Consider the following 12,872-nt stretch of genomic DNA (forward strand, 5'->3'; position numbering starts at 1 on the left):
TAGCAAGATAAGAAGATCAGTTAGCATGAAAATACCAGTAGAAGATAGCAAAAGATGCAACACTGCAGCAATGAGAGAGAGAGAGAGGCTGAAGACAGTCACTTAGAGGAGAGGAGTTGATAAAACAAAAAGCTTTTGATTTCATCTTGTCTAAAAGAGTGGTGTGAGTAGAACACCCCCATACATGTGAAGCATACTCCATACATGAGAGATAAAGTCTCTGTACAAAGTTTGCAGCTGGGGGATGAGGAAAACTGGCAGATGACTCAGAATGCCTAACTTCATAACAGCTTTTTTAGGTAGAGATGAGATGTGAAGTTTCCCGTTTAAATTATACGTAAAGGACAAACCAAGTATGGTTAGTGCAGAAGAGAGGGACAGTTGAGTGTCAATGAAGAACAGGGGAAGGTTGTGCCAAGTAAGAAATGGAGGAATTGAGTTTTTGAGGCATTGAACAATACTAAGTTTGCTTTGCCCCAATCAGAACTTTTAGAGGGATCAGAATTCAGGTGTTCTGTGGCTTCTCTGTATGAGCTATTTACTTCCTGAAGGGTTGGATGTCTATGAAAAGACATGGAAAAGTGTAAGATGGTATCATCAGCTTAGGAGTGGACAGGACAAGAAGTTTGGTTTAGATCATTGATGAATAATAGGAAGAGAGTGTTTTATCCTGTTTATCCTAGGTCTGTTAACAGACCTAGGAAAGGAATGGTGACTGTCTATCAAAGCAGGATAGAATCCATAGGAGGGCACATAGTTTGGAAGTCAAAAGCTTTGTGCCAGACTATCAAATGCTCTTAATATATCTAAGGCAATAGCAATCCTCTAAAAAGAGGATGACCAAACTCAGTAAAGAAAGCCAGAAGATCAGTAGAGTGGCCTTGATAGAACCCGTACTGGTAATCAGATAGAAGGTTGTGAAGTAATAGATGTTTAAGAATCTTCCTGTTGAGGATATATTAAAAAATTTTAGAGAGCCAGGAAATTAAAGCAATAGGATGGTAATTTGAAGGATTAGAACAGTCATCCTTTTTTAGGAACAGGCTGAATGTAGGCAAACTTCCAGCAAGAAGGAATGGTAGATGTTGATAGACAGAGTTGAAAGAGTTTGACTAAGCAGAGTGCAAGCACGGAGGCACAGTTTCAGAGAACAATAGGAGGGACCCCATCAGGTCCATAAGCCTTCAGAGTGAAGGAAGTAGTTATACAATAACTTCAAAGATCTTTCACCTTATAAGCTTCTTTAATGAGTACATGATTTCTTAATATCAAAATTGGAACTTGAAAGTTTAATCACACCTGTATAATTAAAACATATGATTTAAGAGAAAGAACTTCAGCAGAATATAATACACTAATATGTTATACATATTTGATTTTCTCAAAACTGAATTTAAGTCTTTCTTGCATAGAGCTGTACAACTTGAAAATGGAGAGAGATGACTTTAAAAAAGAGTAGACCATTATAACTTGAAACAAGTACTAATTACTAAAGTACATTTTACAAATACTAGTAGAATTTAGAAGTTGAAAGAAAGTGATTAACTAATATCAATAGGATTTTTAAAAATCAAGAGTAATAATTTTTACATATCAAAAGCAGATATTGGGGCAGCTTAAAAATTCAGTCAACTCATTCATTAGAAATGTAATTTTAGTACTGTATTTAAAAAAGACTACTTTTATTTAAATTGTGATTTTTCATTGATTTAAATGATTTCATTTACGTCAAAACAGCCGAGTCAGCCATAGACTATCTTCTGTGATGATTGTCCTTATCATGTCTCCCTCCACACACTGTCTCCAAGTCCTCATAGGTCTTCCACTAGTCTCCTTCTAGTTACTTCTAGCCTAAATATTCTTTTGAGTATATGGCCCTTCTCTCTCTTCCTGATGTGTACATAGCACATCAATCTATTCACCAGCACATTTATCATATCCTCCACTTAACATCTCATCTTCTTATTAGATGGTCTGCTTTCCTAATTCTTATACCTCCACATGTCACAGCATCTGCTGCCATTTTCTCTTTCATTATTGGCCATGTCTATGCACTGCACGACACCAGTCTCATATGAACAATAGATATTTGCCCAGTCATCTAACAGTATTTTTTAGTTGACCAGCAAATTTGTTATCCCTCTCCATTTTTTCCACAAAGTTACTTTGTTTGGTTTTCCTGTAACTTTAACTTCAGTTTCACAAGACATCTCTCCCAGGTACCATAACTGGTACACTGGGTATAGATTATATCCATCTATCTTCCTCCAGTGTCTCTTCTTCCTACCTTTGTTCCTGGTCTCCATTCTCACATACCAGCAAATCTCTTGATTCACATATCCCAATCTTGAACATCTTTTGTGGCACTGCTTCCCACATTGTATGCACAGGATGGAATCAGCACCAACACCTCTGCACAACACTGCATGGACATCTACCTTTTTTCAGCCTTACTCCCACCCACTTCCCTGCTGCTGTTACCTTCTCTTCTCAATGTTAATCCTCAGGCCTCACCTCTCCATCCTAATCCTCCATCTGGTGAGCCTCTTAGTTTTTTTTTTCTGCTGTTATCACCACATCATCCATGTAAATAATTCAGCTAATCCTCTTCTTTCCTTCTCCATTTCCTCCTCCATTGCTAAAACAAGCAGCATAGGACCCAGAGCAGATTCCTGATGGACTCCCACTCCTATCTCAAACTCATCCAGTATTCCTGCTCCAGTTTTTACACTTGATTTTGTGTTCATATCCAAAGTCATCACCAAATTAATAAACTTCTCTGGCTCTTTCTAATTCCTGATCACCTATTCATTTGCCTCTCAGAACCCTGTCAAATGCCTTCTTCAGATAACAAAAATGTGAGAAAAGTTTTCTCTTCTTATCATACTTCTCCTACACTAGCCTCATTATAAATATTGCATTCATTATTGACTCTTCTGAAATCCAAAACTTAAACTCATTAATCATAATCAACCTCCATATATCTTCTAGTACCTTGTCCCATAGCTTCATCACATGCACCAGCCACCTCACTCCCCATTGATTACCACATAGTAAATCATCATTCTCAAAAATACACTAATTGAGGATACAGCCAATTTTACCTTAAAAAGTTTGATAAGAGGGATACTCACCCATAAATGTCATATCTTGAAGGGGCGCCCTTTTCTCCTCGTTGACCAGGATCACTGGAAATAATTTGTTCTCCATCAACTATTGCTTGTGACATATTTGCCACATAAAAGCAAACTGTAAATATTGATTAATAATGACCTTTGGATCCTGAAAGAAATGCTATGTTGTACAATATTATGCACTGAGAAGCTATAGGGATCATTCTCAAAAATACTTGGTGAAGCCAATTTTCCCCTTAAAACTTGACAGGGGGAATACTCACCCTATCCAAGGGAATCGTTCTTGTCCCTGTTCATAAGCGTCACTGGGAATATCAATTTGGCCTCCTTGTTCTCCTCTAAGACCTTTCTCACCCAACTCTCCACGAACACCCTGGGGAAGGTGACATTGTCATTGCACTGAACCTCCACAATGTTAGCTTCACAATAACCTGCCTTCCTTTTAGCAACCATCTTTTATGTGAAAAAACTGAAAATACAGACATATGTACATATACAGGGAGGTCCTGTTATATGAGCAGCTGTTATACAAGAAACCAATGATATGAGATGTCTAAATTAGGAACTACTTCCTTTATACAAGTGCAAAAATCCAATGATATCAGCTTCAGTCCATGGCAGTCCATGGCAAGTAAAATTACAAAATTTTAAATGTGTGCCTTCCTGCATCCTCCTGCTAACACATCCAGGCTGTATGGTGATGTATGACGATTCAAATGACAGAGACAAGCTTGTGAGTGTTGGAAAAGAACCGTTTACCACTCCCTTGGCCCCTGTCTACCATGTGTTCCCTCTACTAGTCCCTTTCACACTCACACTCATTCACACCATGCTCTTAGCCCCTTGGCACCCAATGGAGAAGAGAAAATACTCCTGCCCTCATTTTATGAGGATCACCTGCACAACTTGGACACTTTGGTCCAAAATACTCTTCACTACCACACTCAATTGTCCTAGATTTGTGTGAGATTATCAATGTATGGTGCTTCCCTTGGAGGCAACCTGGCTGCATCATTCCTCACACACTCACAACTGCCTTCCATTCACTTCTGGCACACACAATCATTCTACTATGCTTCAGTGTCAGTCCTCTTCCCTTTAAGGCCTCCCTTATGCTATCTATCCATCCTTTACATGGCCTCCCTCACAAGTTTACACCTCACACATTCTATCTTCTTTACTAGCCTATCATCTTCCATTCTCTCAATATGTCCAGAACATCTCAGCACCCATTATTCTGTCCATCCTGCCAAACTTCTCACAACACCCATTCTCTGTCTCACTTCCTCATTTTTTACTCTGTCTATCTGGGTTATTCCACACAACTCCTTAGACATAACATCACCATTACATTACATTTAATCTCTTGTCTGCTACTCATACTCCAAGTCTTAGCACCATACAGTACATTAGGCTCTACTATTCCTTCATACAATATTCTTTTTACATTCATACTAAGTCTTTTCATACCTCCTAGCACTTTTCCTACTTCCATCACTATGGTTCTAACCTCTAACTTCTCCACAAGGTTGGTTCATTTTGATATTAATATTTGGAAACAACAAGCTCCCAGCCTTGAGACTTACCTTGGGTTTACATTTTTACAATTACATCACAACCTTAGCACAACACTAGCCTAGATAAAATAAAGAAAGAAAGAAGCAAGGAGAGTGTGGCCGATGATAAGCCAGCAACCTGGTGGGTGATGGAGATGCAGCGAGTGAGAGTTATGGATTGAAAGAAGGAAGCTTGGTTTGGTAGCCACTTCATGTTTAAGCTGTTTTCTTTCAATTTATTATCTGTGACTTTTATGTTCCTCACTACTTCCTCACCCCACTTCTAAATTTATTATAAGTATAATTAAAAAAAAAAAAAAATTGGTTTCGCTAATATTCTGGCGTGGTAGGGAGCCTTGAAAATATTTTGGTGTTTTACATATAAAAACTCAAGTACCTTTGAATGTTTGCATTATTATGTTCTGCAATCTTAAGGAATAGCAACATTTAAAGAATTTTGGTTCAGATAAAATGCACTTTATTTACTGTTTAAATAGAAGCTGCAGAGAATGCCAACTAGGTATATACTAATTTTTGTTGTGTGTGATGGTAGAAAGGCAATGCAGGGCACACCCACCTTGAGGCCGGGAATGCCATAATCTCCTCTTGGTCCCCTAGGTCCTGGTGGGCCTCGGAAACCCCTCACACCTACAAGGCCAAAATCTCCCTGGTCTCCCTTAATGCCCGGAGAGTTAGAGCCGCCATCTCCAGAATCTCCCACAGGACCTCTCAGTCCAGGAGGGCCTGAGGACATGGGGGTATTCTCCCTTTCATTACTGAACAATAACACACACACACACACACACACACACACACACACACACACACACACACACACACACACACACACACACACACACACACACACACACACACACACGTGCACGCTGCATAATGTAGTGGTCATCAAGTTCAGGTCACAACCAAGAAAGCCTTTGTTCAAGTCCCAGGCATGGCAAGGGAAATGGGCACATCTCTTAATTTGTAGTTTCTGTTCAACTAGCAGCAAGTAGGTAGGGGATGTAACCCAAGGGGTTGTGACCTCACTGTCCTAGTGTGTGGTGTGTGAGTGGTCTCAGTCCTACCCAAAGGTTGGTCACTGTGAGCTCTGAGCTTTTTCCGTAAGGGAATAGCCGGCTGGGTGACTGGAAGACGATCGTAAGTGAATGAGACAGACACACACACACATGCATATTATTCACTTGCTCATTGATAATGTAACCTGCTCAAACTCCTAAAGAATTTTCACTGAAGGGTAAGCAGTTACTCTGAAAACTCAACATTATCCATATGCTAAATTCGATGAAAATTTAACACTCACACACACACACACACACACACAAACAGATAGAGAGAGAGAGAGAGAGAGAGAGAGAGAGAGAGAGAGAGAGAGAGAGAGAGAGAGAGACTTAATCAAGAACCAAGGAATATTTCTTGATCTTCAGTCATGAGTGTTCTCAGGCCAGCTGAGTTAGGACTTTGAGTAGAAAAACCCTTCTGACCTTCAGCACTATAGACAGGGCTGGCTGGACAAAGCCACATAACTACCTTAATACCACAAAATATTGCAATTATTAATAAGTTGTTGCCAGCAGTAAAAATAGGCAGGATACAATTATGAATAATATTTAGTTGAGTAACTGACCTGGTGGTCCAGGCCGCCCTGGGTTTCCAGGTGGTCCATCAGGGCCAGGTGCCCCATCTGTACCATTGCACCCTGGTGGCCCATCCTCCCCTGCTGGCCCATCAAGCCCAGGCAGGCCAGGGATGCCTGCTGTGCCTGGAAACCCTGGCATGCCCATGGTCCCTCGACTGCCCTTCTCCCCTATTGCTCCATGGTCACCAAAGTCACCACGCACGCCAGAAGGACCTGTTGAGCGAGACAGACAGGTGATGGTGAGGAATGGTTTTTGAATGTAAGTTAGGAGTGAGGGTGAGGAATGAAGAATGAGGTGTAGGAGGAAGCAGATAAAAAGTGAAGAACAAAGTATGAGTGGTGAAAGGGCAAAAGTCAGAACTCAGATGTGAGATGCTGAATTAATGAAGTAGGATTGTGGGAAAATTTGTATTTGTGATCATATGTACATGTGCTCCACAGGCTGATATGAGTGCCATGATTAATGAGTGAAGAAGACAGAAAGTGGAGGATGCTGAACTCTGGGGGTAATCTAAGCCTCAGAGTAAGCAACAACATAGATAAAGCGGACAAATTACATGTGAATCTGAAATGAAAAATTAATTATGTTTTCTCTAAACTCCATGACAAGCACTTAATCAAGGATGCAGAAGTGACTATATAGATTAAGGGACTACAATGAACAAATATCTTTGTGTCCTATCTATTGTATCCCATTCCCAAGTTTCCTATTTGATGGTACTCAGTCCCCTTGTATCCTACCTGGTGGTCCCTCAGGCCCCTGGTCTCCTGGGATGCCAGTGGAGCCTTGCAGTCCGGTGAGTCCTGGCGCCCCAGTGACTCCTTTCTGACCTTCACAGATGCATGTGTAACAGTTGAGACACTTCTGAAATGCATGGCAAGGTTGTGTGAAGTGAAGGACAACCTGCAACCTGCTGATGCTGATGACTGAGCATATGTGGCACCATATACATCTTAAGGAACATTAAGACATTACACCAATATTACATCTTTTATAAATTCATTGTCAGCAAATTTAGACCACTTTGGGTGGAGTGGTCCAAAAACATAATCGTTTCCTTTGCTAATACATAATTACTTCATTTATAGCACTGCAAATGCAAATGAAGACTAAGGTAGCTGAATGTTCTTTTCATTGAGAAGATCAAGAAACTTTTTTATGTTAACAGTAAAATAACTTTGGTAAATACATTAATGATATCATTGGCCATTTTATGTGGTTCAAGTAGAGAGAGAGTGATGAAACAGGTGGCAAAGGGAGCTTGCTGGAAGCTGAGCTCAGTGGAAATGACTGCATCTGATGCATCAGATCATTTAACATACTCTGTCCCTAAGTAATCACTTTGTTCCTCTTGACCTCATAATACTGAAATGAAATAATGAAGACCAGTAATATAAAAAAAATCTTCATATCACTCAGTATCCTAGCCCTCAGGATCCAATTTCTTAGGAGGAACAGCAAAATTATCTGGATGTAGATCTGGACAAGCCAGAATCAGGTTAATGTTATCAGACACTTCGTGCCTTAGTTGATCCTGAACGCCCTGTCAGTACTCTAATGTTTCACTCATGATGTGTCTAGTTTTACCTCCAGACAGTACTCATACTATAATAGTTAAGAGGTTGTCAAGTGCTAAAAGACCTTGCTTGCAAATTCTCTGCATCACTACAGTGCCAAGAGAAGGGGAAATACTAGACTCCTCATGAAATGTAGGTAGCCAACTGCTGCCTGTGTGTACTATTGAAAGGGATGGAATGTGTTAAAAATGAAGCGTTGAGGGAAGCATGCAAACACTTCTGGTGTAACTGTAACTCGAGGGAAGTATCACATCATTTCTTAACTATCATTGTACTGTCAGGATTTAATTTCGTGAAATTTATGACTACGCCAAAATAACTCGCTCATTTTCAGGTGCATAGCGCAATATGTACCTGCAAAAATAAATAGGTTAATCAATAAAAAAAAAAAAAAACGCAGTAAGTTTGTTCCAATGACTTGCACTGATCATAAATTATATATCCACAGTAAATAGTAAAACCTTGCTGCACTGCTGGATAATTTGAGGGAAACAATCAAAATAATATCCAATAATCAGAATTGTCCGATGGTTGAAGATTCTGTATGTCCCTGGCCATAATATGGCCTGGGACATACAAAATAGCAAGTGCACTGGATACTTTTCATATTTCATTCTATTTTATTATTATTATTGTTTTCTACCAAAGCAGAGTATATTATAGTATTATTCGTGGATAATGAATCATGCTTTATAATGTCACAGTATATATATATATATATATATATATATATATATATATATATATATATATATATATATATATATATATATATATATATATATATATATATATATATATATATATATATTATCGACTGAGAAGTCACCGAGTCGCTTGAAGCTCCGGGACGCTTCGTCCTCACCAAATCAAGTGTTATTTTCTAACCTGTTTATATATATATATATATATATATATATATATATATATATATATATATATATATATATATATATATATATATATATATATATATAAACAGGTAAAAAATAATAACACGACTGAAATGGAGAAACCTAAGAAGCATCCCGAAGCTTCAAGAGACTCGGTGATTTGTCAATCGATAATATATATATATATATATATATATATATATATATATATATATATATATATATATATATATATATATATATATATATATATATATACACACACACACACACACACACACACATACTTGCTGCACGTTCTGCTCGGAGTACAGTCGCTTTGTCACACAGATCTTTTATTTTTTATTATTGTTTTTACTTGTTTTAGTGTTCTCTGAAAATGTAATTCCTGTAATTCCCGAAACGTTACGAAGAAAAGACTCTGAATGTTTCCTATACGGCAAGCTTGTCAAACACAAGGCTCTCGTGATGGTACAGTGGCCTGCGAGGTGACAAGTGATTTTTTGAAGCTGGTGTCTGACAGAACACATGAGCCGTCCAAACATTCTCAGTTCTTGCTGATTTGCTAGTAAGGCAGTTGATGTGAATGCCAGACCAGGAAGAACGATGAGCTAGGAGTAAGGCGCTGTGCTCGCCATCTCGAATGAAATGGTGTGTTCGTGGGGAACCTGGTTGGCGTATTTGTACGCAAGTACGTGGCAGTCAGGAAGTATTTAGGCGTGAATTGTGAAGAGAACAGGAATCGTTTATTGTTCCTAAGCGTAGCTTGAGAGGGGAGACTGGAGAAAAAAAAAAAAAAAACGAAGCATAGGATGTCAGTAGGAGTGGGGAGTGTGGCAGATAATAGTTTAGCCACTACTCCCAGAGTCGTTTTCTTCCACGCAGCAGGATTCGTTTTCGATGTTGATGGTGCTGGGTAGACTATTCCTTATACCAGGGTGTAGGACTCCCTTGGATCTCCCGAGCCATAATGTTGGCTTTACGCACATACTATGTACGTTCGCAAGTCAGGCCATATTAGTGAGTAGTGCGCGTCAACCTACATCAGGCTGTGTCTTAAGGGGAGGGACCAGCGATGTTTTCATTTATTTGATCTGGCTTTTTATTTATTCTTCCTATTCATGTTTTGCATTCTCTCTCTCTCTCTCTCTCTCTCTCTCTCTCTCTCTCTCTCTCTCTCTCTCTCTCTCTCTCTCTCTCTCTCTCTCTCTCTCTCTCTCTCTCTCTGGATTTTAGTTATAGAATATTTAGATGGAAATAATATTACAGGCATGGCTACATGAGGCACAGTGTGGGATGAACGAACATACTGTGGTATAGTGACTCCTATGTTGAGCCAAACTTATTCTTCATTCTACAAGTCACTCTCCATTTGCTTAGGTACACTGCATCGACGAATTGCGTTACTTATATCTCACACACTGTGGCACGTGAACGCGAGAGAGATACAAAAGCAAGATTGCATGCATGGCCAGGTCTCACGGATTCCCTCTTCTTGGCCTGCCTTACTGCGGGAACTATGACACAGGAAGGAGGGAAGGAGAGAGGCATCAGAGTAAGACCAGGCACTGGCTGGCTGGGGCATGGAGGAATGTAGCCTACTCCACGGCAGACCCCGAACGAAAATGTTAAGGCAAGCCATGCCTACTAACCACGCCTTCGCGAGGGCTGAGGGGAGGGACGGGTGCAGGCCACTGAGGGGTAGGGGGGAGGGATGGTTGCCGTACTGCCCGCGCCACCAGCAGCCTCGCATGAATCGTCACCAGTGCCTGTGACGCGCATACATCGCAGGCACTATGACGCGAGAAGTCTTTAGGTCGACGGGACGACCCTTGTTACTAAAATGGCTAGTACTGAGGCGGCGCTCTTGTCAACGCCTTTGTGGCAGACACCGCGGACATGGCGGTCGTGATTGTAATGCAAATAATAATAATAAGAATAACATTAAGATAGGTAACAATCGCTATAACAACAGGAACATAAACAGCAATGATTATAATAATCATGCATATCATTTTTATTATTATTATTTTTTTTTTATTATTATTATAACTGACAACACTAGCAGCTTAGTATCCTTAATGTCAATAGGTAGGGGGAAATGTAGAGGCCAGCTCACCTTAGCCAGAGTGTCAGGAGTCGCTCCAAGAAGCACCAAGAGGAGCGTGACGGTGAGGCGTATCGCTTGGCTTGTGACCGTCCACGCCATGGTTACTAGCGTGGGAGTCACGGAGTGTGTCGAACCATGCCAGCGAGCTAGAGCGACGTAGCCTACCCGTCCCTGACACTGCACAAACTGCCCTGTGCTGCGCTCTGCCCCGCTGCCCCGCTTGCTTCGCCGCCTGGGTGCCCATCTCGCTCTTTTTAAGCTTGTGGCCTGTACATCACTTCATCGTCTTTCCACAACTCAGTAGCTGATAAAGTTACAGAAACAAGGTTGTTCGGAAGAACTTAATGTAGTGACTGCTGACCAAATTGAGTTGTGATTGTTGTGGTTACTAGATGGGTATGGAAGAGGTGTTTGGCAAGGAGGTTTTGTGAGCCTGGCTTGCGGGGGCCATGCCAGGCCAGGGTCAGAGTGGGTGCGAGCGTCCGCGGGGCACGTTGGGCGCGCGCTGTCCTGCTGCAGTGGTCTTTGAGGTTCCGTGCGTGTCGTGCACTGCGCCTCTTCAGTAGAGACAGCACTGGGTTCGCGTCGCCTTGGTTCACTCTAGCATGCTGACTGTGTGAAGGAGTCAAGATGGGAACGTTCGCAGGAGGCATGAGGTTACCGGCTTCCCTCCCCTGCCAAGGGGCTCAGCTATGTAAGTGTGCGAGGCTCTAGTGCGGCGCCACGCTGTGACCTGTACCGCCGTTTAGAGAGAGAGAGAGAGAGAGAGAGAGAGAGAGAGAGAGAGAGAGAGAGAGAGAGAGAGAGAGAGAGAATTTTAGGGCAATATCCAATTATCCCTGTTTGATTCCAGTTTCCTCTCCCTTGCAGGTTTCTTCTGCTCCTCGCCGTTTTCCACTCAGCGGCTTCGGTAAGTACCCAGAGAGAGAGAGAGAGAGAGAGAGAGAGAGAGAGAGAGAGAGAGAGAGAGAGAGAGAGAGATTGCTAACATGACACACACACACACACACACACACACACACACACACACACACACACACATTTGTCGTAATGAGAAGTGTGCGTTATGTTCCGGGAAACCGCCATGACCCGTGTGTGTATCCCAACACCGTGTCCTTCGCTGGTGTTTATCATATGGAAATGTTAGTTGTGAAGTACACTAGTGAGAGAGAGAGAGAGAGAGAGAGAGAGAGAGAGAGAGAGAGAGAGAGAGAGAGAGAGAGAGAGAGAGAGGAGTCGATAAATGAATGAACAGTGAATGAAAGGAAAGGTGATTGAGTGAGTACGTAGGAAAATTGTGTGTGAATGGAAGAGAGCGAGTGCATGACTGGTCGACGGAGTGAGTGAAGAGAGGTGTACACACACACACACACACACACACACACACACACACACACACACACATACATACACACACCGATTCGTAGCTTAGGGGAGACCGCTCTCGCCTGCTGCTCGTCAGATGTATATGAATCCCGATTTGATCGTTAAGGATTTTTCCAGTGACGTGTCGAGCAACGGGATTTGATGTGCAGTACATGGAAAATGTCAGGTTTACCCATAGATCAGTGTCACTGTGAGCTATAAGCTGAATGGAATGGTCGGTCACTTGGCACTTGGGGTTTGCGACCACTCAGGACTGTCCCCCGTGAGCAATAAGATGGTGGGGTGTTTGGTGTGAAGAGTTTGTCTTATCCAGAAATCAGACGATAGGAGCTCAAGCTCCTATCCATTCTCATTCTAAATCAGTCTCATTTTATTTAGCAATCCTTAGGGTTGTTCCTACTTTCACAGAGATAGATAGATAGATAGATAGATAGATAGAGAGAGAGAGAGAGAGAGAGAGAGAGAGAGAGAGAGAGAGAGAGAGAGAGAGAGAGAGAGAGAGGAAGTGGGGAACGTGATTGTGTGCGTTTTGTTGTGAGCGACTTTCTGGACGAAGAA

The 12,872-nt window shown here is 41.5% G+C and overlaps 2 protein-coding genes across 2 annotated transcripts in view; one reads left to right on the forward strand and one right to left on the reverse strand.

The window, feature by feature from the left end:
* The window catches only part of LOC135106290 (collagen alpha-5(IV) chain-like), a 46,519-nt gene extending 35,389 nt beyond the window's left edge, over positions 1-11,130 (reverse strand). Inside the window, exons 1-6 of the mRNA XM_064015153.1 lie at positions 10,938-11,130; positions 7,089-7,212; positions 6,336-6,560; positions 5,268-5,434; positions 3,398-3,507; positions 3,135-3,188 (exon numbers count right to left, since the gene is read on the reverse strand). Of these exons, the coding sequence (XP_063871223.1) occupies positions 3,135-3,188; positions 3,398-3,507; positions 5,268-5,434; positions 6,336-6,560; positions 7,089-7,212; positions 10,938-11,027 (770 nt within the window). The 5' untranslated portion in view covers positions 11,028-11,130. The remainder of the gene's footprint in view (positions 1-3,134; positions 3,189-3,397; positions 3,508-5,267; positions 5,435-6,335; positions 6,561-7,088; positions 7,213-10,937) is intronic.
* Positions 11,131-11,381: 251 nt separating this feature from the next.
* LOC135106289 (collagen alpha-2(IV) chain-like) overlaps positions 11,382-12,872 on the forward strand; it is a 129,972-nt gene continuing 128,481 nt past the window's right edge. Inside the window, exons 1-2 of the mRNA XM_064015152.1 lie at positions 11,382-11,622; positions 11,799-11,838. Of these exons, the coding sequence (XP_063871222.1) occupies positions 11,621-11,622; positions 11,799-11,838 (42 nt within the window). The 5' untranslated portion in view covers positions 11,382-11,620. The remainder of the gene's footprint in view (positions 11,623-11,798; positions 11,839-12,872) is intronic.

Source organism: Scylla paramamosain, chromosome 13 (assembly GCF_035594125.1).
Source record: "Scylla paramamosain isolate STU-SP2022 chromosome 13, ASM3559412v1, whole genome shotgun sequence".
In the NCBI taxonomy this organism is placed as follows: Eukaryota; Metazoa; Arthropoda; class Malacostraca; order Decapoda; family Portunidae; genus Scylla; species Scylla paramamosain.